Source organism: Drosophila biarmipes, unplaced genomic scaffold, assembly GCF_025231255.1.
Source record: "Drosophila biarmipes strain raj3 unplaced genomic scaffold, RU_DBia_V1.1 ptg000005l, whole genome shotgun sequence".
Taxonomy (NCBI): Eukaryota; Metazoa; Arthropoda; class Insecta; order Diptera; family Drosophilidae; genus Drosophila; species Drosophila biarmipes.
The window spans coordinates 4,782,712-4,806,808 of record NW_026114527.1 but is presented as its reverse complement, the minus strand read 5'-3'; the positions used below and the strand labels follow the sequence as shown (position 1 = coordinate 4,806,808).

General features: G+C 35.4%; 1 protein-coding gene across 7 annotated transcripts in view; it reads left to right on the top strand.

The window, feature by feature from the left end:
• LOC108036172 (transcription-associated protein 1) overlaps positions 1-24,097 on the top strand; it is a 223,684-nt gene that overhangs the window by 33,931 nt on the left and 165,656 nt on the right. For 5 of the 7 annotated variants that reach the window (XR_006368239.2, XR_007764960.1, XM_050889734.1 and 2 more), the window contains one exon: positions 9,719-9,809. The exons of the other annotated variants lie outside the window; for them this stretch is intronic. Coding sequence is in view for 3 of the 5 variants with exons in the window: in XM_050889734.1 (XP_050745691.1) it covers positions 9,719-9,809 (91 nt within the window). In the remaining 2 variants the exon portion in view is untranslated. The remainder of the gene's footprint in view (positions 1-9,718; positions 9,810-24,097) is intronic. 7 annotated transcript variants of the gene reach the window in all.

Sequence of the window (24,097 nt, the reverse complement as noted above, 5' to 3'; positions counted from 1 at the left end):
AAAAGGTAATGTTTTCAGTATTTTTATTACAAGGAGTGTTATTATAGCAATTTTTTGTTCAATTTATCATTTAATATTGTTAAAAGCTTTAAAATGGGTCGTGGAACACATTGCACCATAGTAGAGAGGAATCTAATCCTCAAATGAAAGGCAGAAGGCCAATCCATGGGACAAATTGCAAAACTATTAGAATGCTCAAAAAAAAAAAATTGTTTTCTACTATCCACTATCAAGCTGAACATGAGAAACGTGGAAGAAAACGAGCCACTTCTACAAAATTTGACAAGAGCCTTATAAGGAAGTCGAAAAAGGAGACATTTCTATCTTCGAAAGATCTTAAAAACTACATGAACGCATCCGTAACGAGCACCATTCGCAACAGACTGATTGAGCACGGTTTAAAAAAAAATAACATTTTTTAATTGGTTCTGAATTTTGAATTAAATTTTGTCAAAATCTGACGACTATTAATATACAGTGATGGAAAAAATAATAGAAACGTTTTTTTTTAAGTTCTACCTTTAGGAATATTTATGAAATCCATTGGGTTGGTAACATTGATAACGGTACTTAATCACAATCTCCTTTTTGAGCACTTTTCGTTTGCAATTTTTCTTATTCATGGAAATTTGTCAGAAGACCTCGTGTTTTGGGTTGGAAGAAATAATAGAAACGCGGTTGTATTTGGTCGAAATCTGTGGTTATTCTTCGTTTAAATTCAAATAAAAGGTATTGTTTTCAGTATTTTTATTACAAGGAGTGTTATTATAGCAATTTTTTGTTCAATTTAAAGAAAGATCTTAAAAACTACATGAACGCATCCGTAACGAGCACCATTCGCAACAGACTGATTGAGCACGGTTTAAAAGCGCATTCAGCAAGGAGAGTTCCTTTTATGAGCAAGAGGCATACAGAAAGGCGACTCTGCTTTGCCAAAAACCACCAGACACGCCAGAACTGGAAAAATGTCCTTTGGTCCGATGAAACAAAAATTGATTTGTTTGGATCTGATGGTAGACCCCATCTAAGACGCCCAAAAAACACAGCATTCGATCCCAAATACACCATAAAGACTATTAAACACGGAGCTAGAAGACTTTTGGGAAAGTTTTAGCCCGATAGCTTTAAAACTGAGAGACTAGTTTGCGTAGAAACGGACGGACAGACGGACATGGCTAGATCGATATATACTTTATGGGGTCGGAAACGTCTCCTTCACTGCGTTGCAAACTTCTGACTGAATTCATTATACCCTGCAAGGGTATAAATATTGCTAGCATGAAAACTGAGGGCACCACAGTTTCGGGGGCTTGTGGGCGTGGCACTTTTTTTTAGGTCTGTCGATAGATATGGATGAGACAAATTTCAGGTAAAATTTTGTTTCTATCATAAAAACTGTAGCCGCTACAGACTTTCGCGGACTGTCGGCGTTAGAGTGGGCCGCTGAAACAGACTTGCGCTGCGCAGGAAGCCCAGGAATCTGCTTGCCAAGTTTGGCTGTTCTAGCCTTTATAGTTTTCAAGATCTCAGCGTTCATGCGGACAGAGGGACATGGCTTTGTCGACTCGGCTACTGATCCTGATCAGGAATATACATATTTTTTGTATTCGGAAACGCTTCCTTCTGCCTCTTACTTACTTTCAGACGAATGTAGTATACCCTTTTACTCTACGAGTAACGATTATAAAAGCCTTGGTGAAAAATTTAAGACACATTTTTTTATTTATTCGTTAAGTTATTAAATCATGAATACCACGACCTAAAGCCTTTTCATGAGATTTTTAAAAGATCTGCTAAATACAAGTCTTTCTGCTTTTTTAGTCTATTAAGAGTCTCTTCTTCAATCTCAGTTAACCTAAAGGCTGGCTTTCTTTTTGCATTTTTTTTAATCTGTCAAACCGTTTTTCTACAGCTTTACAACATTTATTAAATGAAGTTCTCTTTAGTCGATATTCCTTATTTTCCACTGATCTACTTGACGCCTTTCTTGTTGCATTCTTTTTTAATCTATCACGACCTTTTTTTCCAGTCTCAATACAGTTTTTCTACAGCTTCACAACATTTATTAAATGAAGTTCTTTTTAGTTGATATTCCTTATTTTCGACTGATCTAGTTGACGCCTTTCTTGTTACATTCTTTTTTAATCTATCACGACGTTTTTTTCCAGTCTCGATACATTTATAAAATGAAGTTCTTCTGCGACTATTTGTAATCTTTTTAATTCTTCTTTCTTATTTTCCATGTAGTAATTTTAGATGTAGTTAACGACTTTTTGTATTCTTTTTTAATCTATCAAAACTCTTTTCTTTAGTCTCCGAACATTAATTAAATGAATTTCTTGCTGCGTTTTTTTTTTTGTAATTTTTTCCATTAGTCTCAGAAGACCCATTTGATGTAATTTTTGCTGCATCTTTTTTTTTTAGCCTTTTTATTAGTGTTTTTTTTTTTGGCTTTCTTTCCTTTCCTTCTCACTGCCAATCTATCTGCGTTGCTGTTAAAATTTTTGAGTTGTTTTCAAGTTTCGCAATATTTCTCTTAAATTGGGATATGTCTCCCTTTTCTTTATTCTCAGTATTATGTTTTCTTTGAAAATTAAAAGTCCATTTCATAAAACAAATAATTTATATCTCGTACGAAATTATATAATAACAAATTTGAGTTAATATTAAATTTATTTGTTTTTTAGTTATTTAATATATAATTAATTTTTTTAAGGTAAAAGCTTACAAATGTTTTCTTATTCTTCATCGTTTTGGTTTTGTTTTTATTTTAAATATTGTATAAAAAGTATTCATTCATTTTACTCCTTTTAGTTCAATACACTTGACCAAGCGATGCTCCAACTTCTTTTACCCATCTGAAAAGTACGTTTTTTCGAGGTCTGAAAAATGCAAAATTTTCTCAAGGTCTGCAAAATGCAAAATTTTGCAGACATTAAGAAAACGTATTTTTCAGACGGGTCAAAAAGTTGGAGCGTCGCTGGGTCAAGTGTATCGAGCAAAAAGAAGATTATGTTGAGAAATAAATCTCATCTCAATAAATCTCCCTTTTTCCCAATAACTTTGTTTTTGTATCATCTGTCTATCGTCCAAAAGTGTATCACAAGATATTTCTTCGCGATCGAGACCCTTTTTGTTTTTGTAAAATGTGTGCTGTCGTCCAGAAGTGTCTCAGAAGTTACTTCTTTGCGATCGAAATGTGAGCTCTTGCCTTTGTATCGCTCAGAAGTGGCTTAGAAGTTACTTCTACGCAATATATATATATTTTTGTATGTAAAATGTTTACTATCGTCATCGATAGGCGATCGAATTATCGCCCTTTTGCTTTCAGAGAGTGCTAACACAACCATAAGGAGGGGGTAAGGTATTAAAAATATTGTTTTCATTTTTTAAATTGAAGAATATTGTGTCAAAATTTTAAATCGATTGAAGCAAAATTGTCGAAGTTAGGGGTGTTTTTATATCTGTCGGATTTTCGTTTTACACTGGATTTTTTTGTGTTAAAAACTTTAAAGCCTGTTTCCCAGAACTGGCGTTTTCAAAGTCGTTGTCCATCATAACTTCAAAAACTAGTACACCAATGCTTTTGAAATTTTAAATACTATTTCTGTACATATTTTACAAGGTAACGCTGTCGAGTTTTTTTTGTTCATAAATTTGATTTCACAACGATTTTGTCCCAAAAAATATTGTTTTTTACTTCAAAGTCTTAAAAAAAAATTCACAAATTTTAATTTAAAAAATCAGCAAATCAACATTTTTCGGGACAAGTCCGAACAATTGCTACCATAACCATATTTTTAAATATTCCTTATTAAAAATTGGTTTAGACATTCTTTGGATGGCATAACTGTGGCATTTTACCTTTGTCGTCAGGAAAAATCACAAAAACATGTTTTTTTCGTATGGTTTTACCTTCTACCCAAACCCCGTATTTTTCACTAGCACACAAGTGGCGATCACAATGTCATTTTCCTTTTTTATACCCTTGCAGAGGGAACGCAGTGAAGAAAACGTTTCCGACCCCATAAAGTATATAGTGACATATTCACATATTCAGTTATGTACCAAAAAGTAAGAATATGCAGCGTAGTCGATCCCACGCTGAATCAATGTAAACAATCCACATTCGGAGCAGGCGACGCCGCTTTTCAATAACATAAACAATTCTTGCAATCAATAAGTGTCGCACCCTGAGTGGCACTCTTACTCTCAAATTATTGTATACAATCAATATCCCAAACGGACGACTTCGCTCCCAAACTTATGTACAATCCATATCCCAATCGCTCCCAAACAAGCACAAGAAAGAAAGTCTTAAGCTGTGTTAACTTATTCTTCTTAGCGTTGTCCTTAGTGAACTGACGGGACATTAGTTCGACTTGTTAAATTAATAAACAATTTTACTGGCGCAGTCGGTAGGATACAAAAAGTATCCTCGAGTGAAAAATAAATTCAATTTTATAATTCAGTTCTCAATTAACAATTACGCGACCCTTTAACCCTTCAACTAATATATATAATTCCAATTCGGTTGTCCAACAAAAAGTGGAAGTATAAAAACAAAAAAAAACTCAATAAGTCCAAAGGCAACTAGCAGTTGAAAAGAGAAATAAGTGAATCAAAATAAAAATAAAACAAATTTTTATTTTAACAATGAAACAACAACTTTACAATATCAATGGTACCACCAGTTATCGCCGCGCCCCAAATCGTGGCGCTAAACGACAACAATCTTGCTGAAGCTCGTCGGCAACTTAAAGTCATCATGCCATTTAAGGGTGATCCCGAAACCCTCTACACCTTCATCAGCAGAGTGGACTATGTAATTTCACTCTAGAAAACTAATGATGTGCGACAACAGAGGATTCTACTTGTAGCTATCGAAAGAAACTTAGACGGACACGTAACACGATCATTTGGTCTTCCGAACATCGAAGATTGGCCTACCTTTAGACCGAGACTAATTGTAGAATTTAAGCCGCAGACACCGAACTACAAACTACTGGAGAACTTCAGGAAGACACCTTATAACGGAAATCTGAACGCATTCTGCGAAAAAGCGGAAAGACGACGTCAACTACTAATTTCGAAATTGCATCTGGAAGGTATGTTTTCGTATTTCGTGTGCCAAAAAGAATTTTAAAGGAAATAGTCCACGTTTCTGCCTAGTTTGCTGATGAATACTTAGACCATTTAATTCTTTTAGTAGTTTATTGTTCAAGTATTTCATTCTGGGCGAGTCTGATTTTGTTACCAAAAGAATTTGAGATGATATTGATTTCCGTTAAATTAATTCTTGCTTTAAATTGATTTTCTAGTTTACCCTTTTAAATTGGTCCTTTTCTGTATCTAGTGTCAATGTTAAATTCCTGTCGATCTTCATTTAGTTTATCTATTTTCCTTTCTTTAATATTTTGAGTGTCTAATATTGGATGCCCAGCGTATAAGAATAATTGAGCAGGTGTTTGTCCAGTAGTGTCATGTTTAATTTTATGGTTGCCGTTTTTTGCCGTATTGAGTTGTAGTTCAATTCCTTCTGCTTCAAGCCATCGCTTAAGAGTCAAGCTGGAGAAAGCTCCGTCTCCGTCTACCTTTAGTAATTTGGGTTTACCTAACTGAATAAAAATACGCATTAGCGCGTTCCTGAATTCTATCCAGTCCTTTGGTTTAATTGTTGAAGTGTAGCGAATTTAGAATAAATGTTAATGCTACTGATGTAATGTTTTCCCTCAGATGAATAAATATGTCTACAAATTTGTCTCTACAATTTTCAGGGTTTGGTGTGATTTTAAAAAATCATTTTTGTGTGTCTGTGTTCTGTTTTAGCCATTCATTTATTATGTTGTGAATTAATAATTGGCTATTGGGAAAAAAGTGATTTTCTTTAAATAATTTTGTCATTTTCTGTATACCAGGATGTAAGAGTTTTTCATGTGATTGAAATATAATTTCTTTAAATTCGGCATATGAACAAACATTTATTAAAAGGTAGAGGCTGTGAATTACTTAAGTGTAGGTGGTTTTAATAATTTCTATGTGTGCTCTTTGAGTAAGTTCAAAAATGGATATGTTTATGAATAAAATTATCAAGTAAAATCTGTTTGGCCTTTTCGAATGTCATTTCATTATATTGAATTGTGGTGATGGAATTACCAAATATTGTTGAATTATCTACCTTACTTTTATCAGATTTAATGAAAAGTATTTGTTTCTTGAAATAAATAATTGGTTTTTCTGTGTGAATATGATTGAATAAGATTGCCATTGTCTTCGTCTGCTGATGATTCGTCTGATTTTCTTTAATTTTAATTCTTGATAATGCATCAGCAACTGAATTTTCCTTCGCTTTAACATAGTCGATTTCAAATTGGTATTCGTTTAATTTAGCTCTCCATCTCTGCAACTTGGCATTCGATTCTTTTAATGTATGCAGCCATATAATTCGTGTTCATTGAGTGTTCTGCTAGTAATAGGTATAGATATAGGATCGCCATTTTGAGAAAGCACGGCTCGAAGGGCTAAATTACTGGCATCTGTGGCTAAAGTGAACTTTTTTCGAAATTGGGTAATTGAAGAATTGGTTCTCTAATAATTAAAACTTTAAGTTTTTTGAACGCTTCTATCTAGTAGAGATTTTGTGTATCTATCTTTGCTCCTTTTGTTAAACATCTGGTCATGGGCTTGGCTATGTCTGCGTAGTTTGGGATAAATTTACGATAACAGCCGATTAATCCAAGCAATGCTCGGATCTCTTTTACTTGTGTTGAAATTGGATATGAAACTATGGCTTTAACTTTAAGGGGGTTTGGCTTTATGCCATTAGGGGTTGCGATGTGACCAAGAAAGCTAGCTTCTTTTTTTTAAGAATTCACATTTGTCTAACTGCAATTTTAAATTAGCTTCTGCAAGTTTGGAAAAAAACTAGTTGTAATGAATTTAAATGTTCGGTAAGGGACGTGAAAAAAATTATAATATCATCTAAATACACTAAACAGTGTTTGTTAACCAACGGTCGAAGGATATTATTTATGCACCTTTGAAAAGTAGCGGGTGCATTTCTAAGACCAAATGGCACTCGGGAGTATTCATAATGACCGCTTTTGGTGGAAAATGCAGTTTTAGATATCCATTTCTATTTGTTGAAATCCCTTTGCTAAATCAATAGTAGTAAAATATTGACATTTTTCTAGTTTACCGAGGATTTTGTCCATATTTGGTTTTGGATATCTGTCGGGGATGGTTATTTCATTGAGTTTCCTATAATCAATTACCTCATATATTAACTTTTACCAGAAGCAGTAGTTTTTTTTTTGTACTAACCAGGTAGGACCATTGTATGGTTTATTACTTTCTCTAATTAATCCCTGATTAAGCATTTCTTGCACTTGGTTTAATGCTCTTCAATTTCGTGTGCTTGAGCAAGTGGGTACCGTTTTGAATAAATTGGGGAATTATGTGTTGTATTTAGTACGTGTTTAATGGTGTTCGTAAATGTTAGATTGTAGTTTCCTCCTGATTTAGGTGATCTTATCGAAATAATTCAAAATCTATTTTTTTTATTGATTCCTGAGGTGAATTTTTATTTGTTTTTTTTTCTGATTTTAAAGTAATTATTTTGTATGTTTTATCAAAAAGGGTTACTGTGACATTTTTATAATTTATAATTGATTGTGCATTTTTCAACAATTTTCTGCCTATCAGTACATCGTAATTATTATAAAAACTGTGCACATAAACTAGTTCATTTGTTTTAAAAAATACTATTGCTGGGTAACATAATCAAGTTGTTTAACGTAATAGGACCATTTGATGTCAAAACTTCACATCTAGTATTTTGTATAGGAAAATGAAATACGAGTATTTTTTTATTGATCATATTTATTGTGAATCCTGTGTCTATAAGGCATTTGGATGTGCAACCTTTGTATGCTATTTCTATGTCTGGTGTTGTCCGGGGCTGTTAACCGAAAATTTTCGTTTGGCTCTAGCTATTTCGATTTTGATCATTTGTATTTTGAAATGATTGTACCTGTTGTTGCCCTTCATTAATCTACCCATGGTATTGATTTTAATACTGTTGTTCATCATAATTGGGTTGTAATTCTTCGTATTCGTGGACGTCTTGAAATCTCAATTCGTCAATAGACATTTTAGTTTGCGCACTGTCCGATGGTCTTAGTCGTTTGGTAATCGGGAAGTTCGTGTTTTTAGATGTGGAGGGTTGTTGTTGTTGAGGGTATGTATTTCCTTTAGGAGGAGTTTGAGGAGTTTGAGGAGTTTGAATTTTATTGGAATGTTGTGGGAAATGATTTTTATGAGTTATTGGTTGGGTACGAAATGATTTGATACGTGCCACATTAACTTGGATGTAAGGAATATGTTGTGTATAGGTGGGTCTAAATTATTGCATGTATTGATTATAATTAGGTTGGAATGGTTTGGGATTTGGGTATGTGTATTACATTTGTATGATTTCGAATTCTGAGTAGGGTTTGCATTTTAATTGCGGTTTTCTGCATTTATATTCAATTTAAAATTAATATGCTCTTCATATATTCCCTCATTTTGTGCAAAGTAATTAATGATCTTAATTTTCCAGTAGTTTGTAGTTCGGTGTCTGTGCCTTAAATCCTACAATTAGTTTCGATCTAAGGGTAGGCCAAACTTCGATGTTCGGAAGGCCCAATGATCGTGTTACGTGTCCGTCTAAGTTTATTTCGATAGCTCCAAGTAGAGTGAAATTACATAGTCCACTCTGCTGATGAAGGTGTACAGGGTTTCTAGAACACCCTTAAATGGCATGATGTCTTTAAGTTGCCGACGAGCTTCAGCAAGATTGTTGTCGTTTAGCGCCACAATTTGGGACGCGGCGATAACTGGTGGTACCATTGTTATTGTAAAGTTGTTGTTTTATTTTTATTTTGATTTCACTTATTTAAGTTTTAGTTTTGTTGGACTTAATTTTTCTTTAATTTTTATATGTTATACTTATTTCTGTTTCAACTGCTAGTTGCCTTTGGACTTATTGAGTTTTTTTTTCTGTTTTTATACTTTCACTTTTTTTGGACAACCGAATTGGAATTATAATCCAAGTTGAAGGGTTAAAGGGTCGCGTAATTGTTAATTGAGAACTGAATTATAAAATTGAATTTATTTTTCACTCGAGGTTCTTTTTTTTCGGATAATTTTTGTATCCTACCGACAGTGCCAGTAAATTTTTTTTATTAATTTAATGAGTCGTTTGGGAGCGAAGTCGCCCGTTTGCGATATTTATCGTATACAATTGCTTGCTTGCTACGAAATTCGTGCGGATGGCTTAGTAGAGTTCTGCGTTCATCGACGTGACCAGTCATTTAGCAGTATCAACTAATCTGAGATTTTGTCTTGGCTGGTGCCTTTTGTGCTGCCCCTTCTCGCTAGGGTACTTTAAAATTAATATTCGGTAAGACAAGAAAAACAATTTAAGAAGTAGATTTTTACACAAATTCTTCATTTTTTATAATTACTGAATGGGTTAAGAAAAGTATTGTATCCTTTAAACTGCATCTAATTTTTTATTCATTGATGCCAAAGTTTACAAGAAGTAAGAAATTATGAGTATATTTAACTTTTGTTTCGTCAAAATACTTATGCCGATATACCGTTGCCTAACGAATCCAAATTTAGCTTGCTGTTCATGATGTTTTGATTTGTCGTACTTGCTTTCTCTTTTCAGGAACTCACCACAAAAAGAAATTTTTGTAGATTTTATGGGTGCGCAAATTAAAACTTTGTCATTTTTGGCGTACATTGTCCGAATATTTCAGGTAATTCACATGTTATTATTTTTACAAATGAATATTTAATAATGTTATTCACTGAAAAAACCTTCGGTGCAATGAGACTTGTACAATTGTGTCGTGTTTGTCATTCTAGTCACTTAGTAATTTCAGTTCTTATTTCCTACATAAAAAAACTGGTTAATTGGCACATATAATAGTTAAATGAGACCCAACCATCAAATTGACGATATGATATAAAAAGTAGTTGTTGCGTAATACGTAAAGGTTATGTTGGCACCGAAATCTTGCCATAAATCATTAAGAACTGTGATTAAGGGAGCCTGAATTAGAGGGTCTTTAATAAGTCTGATAAGTACTTAGCCTCACCGTGCGATGGCGTCACTATCGCAAGAGAAATTTACTATCGTGTAGTACATTCTCGAAGACGGCTACCGTCGAATTTTCAGCCGAATCGGACACGTAGTTTTGCTTTGACTTGACGTGTGGAATCGGACGTGTCAGCGGATTTAAGAAAAATGGAGAAAGAGCAATATCGGTCTGTGACAACGAGTCAAAAATCCACTATCTCGTATTGGCAGACCGCCGTTTAAAGATACGTGAGATAGCTGAGACAGTAGGCTTGTCAAAAGACCGCGCGGTTGATATCCTGCATGAAATTTTGGGCATGAGAAAGCTGTCGGCGCCATGGGTGCCGCTTTTGCTCACTCCGGACAACAAACGCAACTGTAAGATCACTTCAGAGTAGTGTTTGACTCTGTTTAAGCTCAAATCGAAGGAGTTTCTGCGTCGTTTCGTGACCGTCGACGAAACATGAATACACTGGTACACACCAGGACCAAGGAACAGTCGAAACGGTGGACTTCACAGGGCGAACCTGCTCCAAAGAAGATTATCACATGGTGTGATCTACATCTATCTACATCTACATCTGTACTACGTTAAATTATTATAAAACCGATTCGCCGCCGAATTGCAGAAAATACGGCCCCATTTGGCGAATAACGAAGTGCTCTTTCATCATGACAACGCAACGGCTTAAACTTCCGTCCTCGCCATGGCCAAATTGGTCGAAAAGGGCTACGAACTGCTACCCCATCCATTATATTTTCCAAATTTGGCCCCGTGTGACTTCTTTTTGTTTCCAAACTTGAAAAAGTTACTCGCTGGAACGAAATTTGCGTCGAATGAAGAGGTCGTCGCTGCCACAGAGGCCTATTTTACAGACCTCGAGAAACCGTATTTTTCAGACGGGTTAAAGAAGTTGGAGCATCGCTGAGTTAAGTTATTATATTATTATAAGCTGCAGATGTGCAAGGTTTGCGTCAACAATGTGGGAAACGAGCTCTACCTGAAACCACGACTTTAGTAACAAACTGCAATAAAACAGCTTTGAAGGTTGCAGCCCACCGACTTGGTCGTATTGGCAGGGTGCAGGGGCCAAGTGTGCCATACTCTTCACCAGCTTCCAAGCCAGCACCACGCAGTTACGCATTAATTTCTAAATAGACAGTGAGTCGGTAGTAGAAATTAGGTGAAATACTCTCTTATAGTCATTGCAAAGTACTTTAAAAGGTTTCTGCATGTCATAATAGGAGATACAATGATTTAAAACTAGTGGAATATAGTTTTTAGTGAATCTATTTGGCACAATAAAGTGCTGGCGGCAGGCAGATATCAGAAATTTTTTTCTAGTACAGATTCAATCCGGTCAATATGTACCAATATGTACATATGTATCAATATGGTCCAGTTGGGAACGCAGTACTTAATAATTGGTTAGACTAATGAGTCGTACATGGTATTTGCGCCGTAAGGGTCATTTAATTTCTTTGACCACCTTTTTTTTAAATCCAAGAGTCCAAGCTGGCACAGCTTAAAACCATCATCATATTGTGACTAGATGAAGATCATTAAGAAAAAATAATCCAAGAAAAGAAGTTAAAGCAAACCGCAGCTTTTATACCCTTGCAGTTATAAGAAATAATCAATTTAGTAAATCATTTTTTCATATTATTTTTCCACTAATTTCCAAGCTAAGAAGGTTATATGTCAAAAAGCACCAAAGCTACAATTCGTTATATATTATTTTCTCACCAATTTTCCGTTCCTATGACAGCTATATCATATAGTCTTCCGATTTTGATAAAATTTAATTCGAAATTCAGAACTAATTAAAAAATGTTCTTTTCAAGCTTAGAAGGTTATATGTTAAAAAACACCGAAGACAGACAGACGGACAAACGGACGTGGCTAGATCGACTCGCTTAGTGACTATATATACTTGATGGTGTCGGAAACGTTTTCTTCACTGCTTTGCCAACTTCTGACTGAAAACGTTATACCCTTTGCAAGGGTTTACAAATTTCAAGAAACCATAGATGGTGAAATATCCGACGTAGTAAATACAAAGTTGGCAAAAACCACTCAAAAAAAAACTGCCGAAAAATTCACTAAAATTGTCAATTTACGTAGCCTTTTGAAAGCCTCGTATATTGACGAAGGCCTTCCGACGGAACATGCTGATAAATTCAGCACCAAAGAAGCTATTATCACAATGGTCAAAAATTGTGAAAATGAAAAACTTAATGCAATACTCGAGTTAAGACATTTTTCGACAATGCACGAAGCATTCACAAAGTACTAACAATTCAGTACTAAAATGACAGACAACGCGAATTCCATTCTATACGCCCAAAAAGACCAATGCCAGCGTTGTAATTACAACAACAGAGGTAATTATTGCGGTAAAAGCAATGGTTATTATAATAATAATTATAATCACAACAACAGACAGGATTATAAAAATAATAATAATTATTTATTTGTGCTCGACAATCTTTCAGTTTATTTTTATTTTTAGAATAATTCCAATAAGATACAAAAGATATTCCAGTGCTAATATTCATATATTTAATGTATTATTTAGCTCCATTGTGTGTAAAATATAACCCAGCCACAGTGAAAAATTACCTATTCTTTTTCCCCAGCAAGTGCACTCTTATTTTTTACTGTGTTCCACCTGCGTGTTTATATACCACCTCTGCAACCACTTCTAACACAGTCTACTCGAAACGAACATCTTCGTTTTTTTCCAGAGCACAGTGGGTCAAGGGGTCCCAAACCAGAAAAAATAATGTCCGCAATTTTTTTTTACAAAAGTCCGATCATCCAATCTAACTAATAATAATCTAATTGCCTATTTGAGCGCAAATGTGACCATATATTTTTATAGATTTCAATTGATTCTTAAATTTGAATTTGTTTCTGGTCCGATTAAGTTTACTAACTTTGAAAAAAAAAATTATAAATTAATTTCCGTCATGGAAACATCAGCACACCAGCTTTAGTCCTATTTGTAATCACAGCTTACGGTCTGACCCATTTTGAGCCCACTTTGAACGCTCCAGGGGCTCCTATCCCAACCTTATCCGCGTGTAAAATCCTTCGCGATCATTTAAAATCTACGGGGCAAGCGCTAAAGGCAGCATATGACACATTCTCCGATTGCAGACATCATATCTGTACTCAAGGCGAAATAAAACGAAACATTTTCCGTATACGAAACGTTTGCAGCTCAAATCCTCGATCAAATACAACAGGGCTCCACCCAAATACCTTAAGCTCCACTAACTCTTAGGCTGTCGGATCCCTTCTATCGACACAGAGGTTTTCTCGGGCGATTACCTTCGCTCTCCGATTTTTTTACGGCGATATACATAGACACCCGTTGAAAAATAATTCCCATTAATTCAAAGACACTTCTCAGACTGAGAAAACTTAACTGAGCGTGAACAGTCACCTAAAAACTATGTTCAATGCGCAATCCATAGAGCAGGAGTCTGGAGCTTCCTTAAAGGAACTTTAATTTCTATTTTCTATAATTTTTTAGGTGGCTAAACTTTCTTAAAATTTTTTGGCATTAATGTTGAGACTTGGGACCCTAGCCTGGTATATATGTGCTCGACAACACTACCAAAGCTCACGATCCCAATATAAAAGCAATCCATCCAAAATAAAGCCAAATTTCCTACATGGCATGAGTTTAGCTATTTTTTGATACAGCGACATCGAACTCTAGAGATCTGCCACTTTCCACTTTGTCCAGTCTAAAGACACAAACTGAATGACAGAATTTCCAAGAATAAACTTCTTCATCCTAGTACTTAAAAACTGCAATCTGTGTTTAAAGAAGAACCACCCCATTTTCAAGCATCCAAATTACTACCCACGCACCCGAAAAGTTCTTCAGTATTTTTCTTTCCAATTTCCTTCGGATTTCAAGTCGGCTCAAAAACTTTTAAACACGTCTGCAAATCCACTCTCCTGGAAGCCTTTCGTGCGATCGATTTAAAGGAGGCTGCACGTCATATGCCTCACGATAAACTTACTGATGAAGTACTTCGAAGTGTACTATGCGAGCTGGAAATCTAACTGGAAGAACGTTCACATAAATTCATGTCTCTCGATGGGAATGACAGCGATGCCTTAACACCGAATCATCTTCTACTGGGATCAGCGAGTGACAGTCTACTCAACTATTTTTTCGTCATTTCTAGAGACCCTAGGACCGTGATTTCCTTCCAGATCAAGTTAGAAGGTGGACCGTCTGCGACGTAAATATGCCCTAATCCCTGCACTAATAAGTAAACATTCACGCCCACAAAGAGAGCAGTTTACTGGGCGAGAATGCTGCCGCCGAAATCTTGCCTAAGATCAATAAGTATTGTAAAAGGGTACCTTTCTCCATGACTGAAAAACAGAGTCGCTACTTGCAGAGCTGTTGTGTATGAGCGGCCGCTACGTACAGCCGTGCAAAGCGAGAGACACTTAGCTCCTGATAGTCGAAGACAACGTTTTAAAGCGCAACAATTAATTTAAAAAAAAGCATGAAAACTTGTGCGTTAGCTTGAGCGCTGTTCAAGCGTATTCTCTATTAGGCTTCTTAACAGGTAAAAATACTGGTATCTTTCTTTAATAATAATTTATGTATGTGTTTTTTTTTTAATCGTAGGCTTGTTCTCTGAATAAATCCCGAAAAAATCTGTATTACAAAATGTAATTGAACTCTAGTTTTGCAACAAATTTTATTTTGGCATGTATGTAAACCACTTCCTTGGCAAATGTCGTCCCTTTAAATTTTTTTCATTTCGAGCTTTTTCCGCTGATAATTATCTACGTTTTTTGGTAAAATTAATTTATATTATGGACGACACTAATCACGTGCTTTTTACACGAGGGGCCCTATTATCAATTTAGGTAATAATGCAAGTCCGCGTGGAAGATTTATATTGTGTATTGTGTAGGACGGACAAGGGTACCTCCCTTGTTTCGTTGTATAAGGGTCATCAAATTCTTTTGACCAATGTTTTATAAACCCAAGAACACTCATTGCTTTGTTGACAGTGGACATTATGTGACAGTCAAATTTAAGGGTCCAAAAGAACACCTAACGTTAACTGAACGTGGTCGAGTGGCGTATTTTGAAGAAAGAAACTAATGAACGTCGAAGTAGAAGTTCGAATTTAAAGGGTTGTACTCACACCATCCAAGAAAACAATCAGTATCTGACTGTAAGCAAGCCTCACACGTATGTGAATCTATTTTTAGAACGCCGTTGCTTTGATTCCTTCTCTCTCCCTCTCTCTTGCTATCACGCTCACGAAACTCCGCGCTGTAAAACTGTCAAAACTCAATTTTTGTCTCAATTATCTTTCTTAAATTATGATGACGAAAAGGAATCTAAAAAAAAGACGCTTTGCTCATGAGGTTCATAGCCGGGCTATAGCGCTCGGCGTGTGTTGGTGGCTCGTGTGTTAAAGGATTTGAGTTAAAGGTTTTAAATTTTTAGAAACGATCGGAAAATTAGTTGGAAAATATGAAATATTATATCTTTAGTGTTTCTTAGCAAATAACTTCAAACGCTTGGAAATAACATTTTATAATTGGTTTTGAATTTCGAATTAAATTTTATCAAAATCGGACGACTATATCATAAAGCTACCATAGAAACGATCGGAAAATTTGTTGGAACATATGACAAAACTATATCTTTGGTGTTTCTTAGCATATAACTTCCAACGCTTGGAAATAACATTTTATAATTGGTTTTGAATTTCGAATTGAATTTTATCAAAATCGGACCACTATATCATAAAGCTCCCATAGAAACGATCGGAAAATTGACTATTTCTTTATATCTTTGGTTTTTTTTAGCATATAACTTCTTACGCTTGGAAAAAACATTGTTTTGTTTTCTTGGATCTGAGGTATATAAATTTCTTTGGAATACGTCCTTCAAATTGTTGCTGCAACTGCATTGATTTAACCTATCTCATTTATAGGTTTTATTCTTAGCCTCAGCACCCTCCCCTCCAAAGTAACCCACAGAAAGCATTGTGCTTTCAATAATATCTCTTTCGTGACCGAGGATTTTATAAACCGCGGCGGTCATAGGTAGCCAAGGATATATTTGTCTATTATAACTTCTGCCGTTGATAGGCAATTGACACGATCAACATAATTCCTAATTTTTTTTATTAAGATGAGGTCAATGCCTTCTATCACCGCATTAAATGCTCGACGAACGGAATTGCCGTCAATCGTGCTAACGAATCCTCCTACCTTTGGCTTATATCTTCATGTCTTCATCATTGGCGATTCTCCACTTTTTTAAAACGATTTCATAACTCGCCCTAACAAAAACGCGAAGAATCGAATCCAGCAATGATGTGGGCTCTATAACTGTCAAGTGCAGCCGAAAGTTTATATAAACCGTTTTCCCATTTTCCAAAACAAATTTGGAATGCTGAAAATAAGTAATTTGCTTTTCCAAGTTTGTATGGTCCCTTATTATGCATTCCTTGGTTTCCTTTTGAATTCCAACTTTAGAGGACTGCAGAATTTGATAGAGTTCGATTGTTCTATACTATACTTCCGCTTGAATCAAGCATTTGTAAAGGAGTTACTGGTTTTTATTATTCTCTTGCAGAGGGTAAAATGATTTTAGTCAGAAGTTTGAAACGCTATAAAGCAGATGTTTCCGACCACATAAGGTATAAATATTCTTGATCAGCACTAGACGAGTCGATCTAGCCATGTCCGTCTGTCCGTATGAACGCTGAGATCTTGGAAACTATAAAAGCTAGAACAGCCAAACTTGGCATGCAGATTCCTGCGCAGCGCACGTTTGTTTTAGCAGGGTTCCACGTCCACTCTAACGCCCACCATCCGCGAAAATGACCTAAAAAAAGTGTGACACGAACGCCCAGAAACGGATTAAACGCTTAAACCTGTCTGCCGCCCACATAACTGAAATAGCCGGTAGGTGGCGCCGTAAAATATAGCTTTGCTGCTCCATTTTCCTTTACCTAAGTAACGTAGAGGCACTCGACTATAGCGTTCTTCCTTGTTATACCCTTGCAGAGGGTATAATGATTTCAGTCAGAAGTTTGCAACGCAGTGATGGAGACCTTTCCGACCCCATAAAGTATTTTTATTTTTGATCAGCGTCACTAGACGAGTCGATCTAGCCATGTCCGTCTGGCCGTCTGAACGTTTGTCCGTCCGTCTGTTCGTCTGATTTTACGCAAACTAGTCTCTCAAAAGACTATCAAAGACAAAAGCTATCGCGCTGAAACTTTCCCAAAAGTTGTATTTTTGTTTTGCAGGTAGTATATAAGTCGGAACCAGCCGGATCGGACGACTATATCATATAACTGCCATAGGAACGATCGGAAAGTTAGTTCTAAAATATTATGAAATTGTTTTACTGAAGTTGATTTTTTCTTATAACTGCAAGGGTATAAAAACGTCGGCTTGTCGAAGTTAACTTCCTTTCTTGTTTTTATTTTATTTTATTAATATAAATTATGTTTTTATAGCCTTTATTTTTAATATTAAATCGCCGGGGTTAAACGACTAGACCCTGGCCTAAAGGCCATTGACACTAGTCATTAGCCAAATGCGACATTAAGCCCTTATTGCAGCAGACCCCACACAAGCAAAGACCTTTACACGGACAACGCACAATAGCAAGATCGAAAATCCACATCAAAAATGTTGGCATACATTTCGTTGTATGGGCGTTACTCATCGTTACTCATAGGAACTGCCCAGTAAGCCCATCTGGACCGGGAGAATAAGTTGGTGTTGTTGTTGCTAAATCTCTTAAAAGAGAGCTTTCTGTAATTACTGGGTAAAAATACAATTGGCCCTATTTAAGAGATTAGGGTACTTAGAAATGTATTAAGCAGCCGAAGACGTACCGATAAAGGCAATGCCGATGACTTGTTTTACCTTGGCAATTGTAAAACTGTTTCGGATCATTTGAGAATTAAAATTTACACCGATTAAGATACATAGCCATGACTGTTGAGAACATTAAAATCTGATGGCTTACCCAATTTTTTATACTTTTTATAAGTGTTTGATTTAAGGTTTTTAAGTCTTTGAAGCGCATTGGTAAACCAAGGAGGCCTGTTTAGGTTTGAACGAAACCTATCAGGAACGCATCCATTAAAAAACTATTTAACACTATTTAAAATAATTCAGTGGCACATTCAATGTCTGTACAATTGTACAAGTCTGTACAGTTATAATGAGAATTCATATCGTTAAGATTATTATAGTCCCATTTAAGAACACTTCTCATTTTAGATGGGAAACCCAAAGGAGTGAGAGTATCAGAGCGGGGAGGCAATTGTCAATTCCATTGTTTTGCATGATATCGGTCGTCATGTACAACAAGACCGTCAATTCTACAAACCGTGAATTCAACAGGCCTGAAACAAACACATGATCTAATTGTCTATTTATGGAATTTCGTATAAAGCTTACTTGCTTTAACGATAATTGTAAAAGCCATAAAGGTATAGCAACAAGTGATTCGGCAGAAGGTGACCAACAAAATATCAGGTAGATTAAAGACCCCAAAACAATCAAAAGGTCTCTGTTAAAAATAAGTGTTAGAAAAGTTTTAATTATACTCGTAGACAGATGATGCTCATAAATTACTACATCAAAGCGAGGTGGAATATAAGATCTTGTAACAAAAATAGGTAAAGACTGCAAGGAGATTTTTAAACTTACACATATAATTTTATTTGAGATATGAATGAGAATTACTTCAAATATTAGGCTAGAGGTAACGGCCGTCAGCACACCGCCCCCTAAGTGAGGAGAGATCGGCCCTATAAGTATTAAAGTTTTTAAACAGAATTTTAGATTCAGATATCTCTGGTTTCAATCTGGTTTCATTTAGCCGCCTAACATTTTGTTACGCCAAAAATAAACTTTTTAATTTTTTGGCTCATTTGAAGGCTGTTATTTGCTCACGATTTATTGGGAACAAATTCATTAATTACTAAATCATCATTAATTCAAAAGCTTTCAGAAAGTAACACATTAAACACATCATTTTGATAAAATATTTTAAAAGGCTATATCCTTCCGGCGTAGCAAAATCAAAATTCTTCAACTGCAATATCCTCGGATTGGAATTTTTTCTCATATAGATTCTAAAACATCCTCAGATGTGGTATCTGGGGTGAAATATGGACTTCACTCGAGCTAGCTGTATCCATACGCACAGTGTGTCAACAGGAACTGCTGCTACCAAGTTCGGATTTGGGTTGGATTCCATAATCGTATTAACAGCGGTTAGCTAGCTGTTTTGCGTTGGGGCGACATGGTTAATAATATTTTATTATTAAACTGGACGCACAAGAACACATGAAACCAGAATTTAATGAAATGTAAGAGAGCACGAGAGAATAAATATTCGGCCGACTGAGCGTGGCTTGTGCGACACTAACATCTTTAAGCACCGAAAAAGACTACCAGAAGTTCAGCAGTTTCATAAAAATCGTAATATACAGATATAAAATAGAGCAAGTGAGATAAAAAGGGAGCAAAAAGATATATTTTAGAGTTTAGGGAACGTAAATTACACTAACAAAGCTAAAAGATTAAACAAATCTAATAGAAACAAATAAATAAATTACTGGGACCCCTATTTAAAAAGTCTAACTCAATTATTAGGCTAAGCTTTGTAAATAATTAAAAACAAGACAAGCAAGTATTATTCTTCTGGATAAAATGACAGCTGATTTGTCAAAGTCTACTAAGATGAAATTTTCTAATCTCAAATTTAAATAAAGCTTAAACAGCACATGGAATAATGATGAATGAATCATGCAGGAAAAAATCTTTTGTAGAGGACTCAGATCAGCACATTCATTAGAAATATAGACGAAATACACGTAAAATAACTATCAATTGCCGCTGGACTTCACCTTGCATACATGAAGAGCGGCTACAACCCCAACATTGATTGTGTGAGTTCCAGACACTAGTTATGACAAATCGGATTGCAAATTCTGTGAAAAGATTTTGAAGAATTTTAAAAGATTTTGAATGAGAGGTAATAGATAGAGCTAGCTAATGATCAAGAGTTGTATTACTCTCAGGCTTCCGACCCTACTTCTACACAATTCCTGCTTGACTATTAGGGCAACCGTTCGCCGTGGCTAAATGTATATATTATAGCCTCGGTATTCTTTTTTTCATATTATCTTCTCCTCTTAGAATTATTATTTTTCGAATATTTAAAATATTTGTATTAAAATGTAAAAAATAGGATGGCTATATCGTACAGCTGATATAGGAGCGATAAGATAATTATTGATTAACTAATAGGGAAATAATTAATCTTGGATATTTTAGATAATTTCACTTTATTCCCGGCAAGGTTAGTAAGAAAAGTTTGGTTGGGCATTTCATCTATTAATAAAGAGATATAGATGGTTTCAACGAAAGCGTGTTGTTTTGGATATACCTTTTTCCAAATGCAAGACTTCGAGAAAAGTTTTAATTCTTACCCCACTATTGGCATAACAATTGATTGACCTACGAAATACAAATGTTTTAAGACTTTCCCGGCCCCGTTATAAGCAGCTTGACCTACTATTACCACATTTTTGGTCATTGAGTTCTCGTTAACTGGTCCAATCACAATCTCTGGCACCATGAAAATTATATGAATACGCAAGAGAGGCCTCCGATGTTTAGGCATAATTTTTGCCGGCATAAGCTACGTCGTTTTAGGGTCGTGGGATCTTATAAAGCTTTTCCAACATACCGAGAATAAATATATAAAGAGCCTGGAAAATAATATTAGTGCGTAAAATTCATTAGTCGTCAGTCCAGACTGCTTCACAAGCTTAGCTGTCTCTTGCACGCAATACGATCGGACTGTGTCTGTGTCTGTTTCCATCCCTTCACACATTCGTGTGCCAATGGTTCGTCACGTGCCACGCAATACGATCCTCGATTTAAAGGTTGTCCGTCAAGAGTTAAGTCATTGTTCTTGACGTTCTCTACTTCTCGCGTCAGCAAATTCTCTTCCACATTATAGGCTTATAAAGTAGTATAATGGCATGCGCCGATTAAAGTGCACACATCAGCAAAACGCTGACTATTCACGACTACAAATGTCGCTCAGAGGTCTCCTGTAATTGCACGGGCAACAACAAAACTGATACTTGCCGCTGAAAAGTGTATAGCATTCTTTAAAACTGTAATAGACTGCAAAAAAATTTATATATGAATGTTTTAAATAAGGAACCATGTTCCGACAAACTTACTTCCTTTTTATGTCTTCGACGATAAGATCTCGACGTTCTGGATCCTGAGCTTTGAAAAATATTGTATTGGATTTACTTGTATAAAATATTGATGTTCTTAAGTATTCCAATTCGCTTGAACAAAAAATATATAATATATGTAATATAATATATATCATGATGCGTAATTTGTCTAGCGATTCGCTTGATTTAAATGTATGTTTCAATGTTTTTGTTTTTAACTTAAAATATATTATATAAGGCAATTGGCTTTGGGTTATGCAAAAAGTTACTTTAGCTTAAATTTTTTCACACATTAATATTAAACCTCTAGTTTTTTCGAAGTATGCTATTGGTCACTACGCCTCTGATCGGATACTGGGGTCACAAACATCACGGTATGTCGGATGTCATCATTATTGTTGATCCTCTCCACTTTCTTTGATTAAATTGGCGTCGGTGATCCGAACTTAGGGGCTGTTTAATAGGGGGGCTAGAACATGTCTAAGCATTACATAATGGTTTTATTAATTTCTTATTTTTTAACCATTTTTGGTTTAGTTTTGGCCTTAATAGGAATCATTATGCTTCGTAATCTTACATATTCGGATGAACAAATGGGTCAGAAATCGGGTTTTATGTGTTTTGTGATGCGATGTCTACCTAATTTTTAAAGAAATTTGTCGAAAACCCAACTAATCAAACTGTTTCACTGTTGTATATTTTAGTCAAATCTCATCTTTTTCTTAAAATAAAGTGAAGCGTTACTATTATTTTTTTCGAGGGAAATCTATGAATATCTGCTGCTTTCAAGTACTGAAGAACTTTAGTAATTATTATTGTTTTCCAATGCAAATGTATGATACTATATAAGATGTCGGCCTTAGAGCGGGGAAACGATTAAGCAGCAATGCCTCTTAAAAGGAGTTCATTTCATGCACGCATTCATTACCTGATACATTATTTAATTCAAAAAATGGCATTAATAAAGGAGAGCACCATTTTTTATTCCTGACTTGTGTGCTACCGCCTCAGAGCTTAATAATAAAACTATGAGAATTATAATTATAGTTGGTTCCAACATCCATCAATTGTGTATCGTCTCAAATTTGTAGTCGACGATCACGAGAGGTGCTCTGGTGAGAGAGCGGTACTAATATTCTACAGGTAGATCATTGCTTAAATAAGCAAATGAATAAACATGCTTGGATTAGCATGTCAACCAACTGACAATTTAATTGCCAACTTGCGAGTCTCCAGTGAGCTCTGAGCTGCAGTCATACACACATAACGTCAAACGTCCTGCACACGTCGTATCAGATTAATGTATTTTTGAGAACGTACCATGCGTTTTAGAACCGATTTCTTTGACCTAGAGTACAGAAGCTTTTATTCCAGAAACATGGACTTCACTCGATCTAGCTGTATCCATACGCACAGTTGGTTCGCTTACCCCTGTGTCAACAGGAACTGCTGCTACCAAGGTCGGATTTGGGTTGGATTCCATAGTCGTGATAACGGCGGTTAAGCTGGCTTTCTTGCGTTTAGGCGACTCATTTAATAATCTTTGACTCTGCTGGTAAATCCTGCACATTTGACGTGCATCATCGAACCGCAGAGCCAGCAAAAAATAAAGGGGTCTTTCGTTGAAAACGCAAGTGTACAGTTTTTCTTGGAACAGACATAGGTCATTATAAGAAAACAAAAATAAAAATTAAATGAAATAAAAGTATCAATAATACCGCAAAGTAAATTTGGGAATAGGATGAAATTCAAAAAACACAAAGGCACAAAACACAAAAAAAAAAAAAAATAATAATTGAACACGAGAGAAAAAATATTCTATCGACTGAGCGTGGCTTGTGCGACACTACCAACATTAAGCACGAAAAAATACAATGAAAATCAAGCAAGAGAGAGAAAGAAAGAGAGAGAGTTACAGAAGTGGCACCCAGAAAAGAGGGTAAATTACAGTATAAAATAGAGCGTTAGAAATTGAGAAGGAGTGAAAGAGTTCTAGCATGTTTAGAGAGCGTAAGTTACACTAACAAAGCTAAGAGATTAAATAAATCTAATAGAAATGTTAAAATAACTATAAAAACATACCCGTTTACTGGGAAATCTATTTACAATTTCTAACACACAAGGCTAAGCTTTGTAAATAAATGCACACAAAACACTCGCACACAAAAAACTCGGAGCACAAAAGTAAACACAGCTGTTCACAAACGACGCTAAATCGAAATATGTCACTTAAACACAAAAAAATATCTATAGGAACAATATCTTCCTAAAGTCCCAGTATACAAAAATGTTCTGATTTAAAAACATAAAAAAAATTTAATAATAACAATAAAACAAATAGTCAAAAAAGTACAGCAAAAATTAAATACAACCAGAAAATAAATTAAGTTAAATCCAGCGTCAGAGTGCACTCCAACATGGAACTCAAATCCATTATCGCTGGACCATCAACATACTCTTTTAATTCGATTTCTTTTCGTCAACATAATTCAAGAATCGACAATTGAGACAAAAATTGAATATTGACTGTTTTACAGCGCGGAGTGTTTGTTGGCTTGTTGGCAACTGGGCTTCCGACCCTACTTCTACACAATTCCTGCTTGACTATTAGGGCAACCGTTCGCCGTGGCTAAATGTATATATTATAGCCTCGGTATTCTTTTTTTC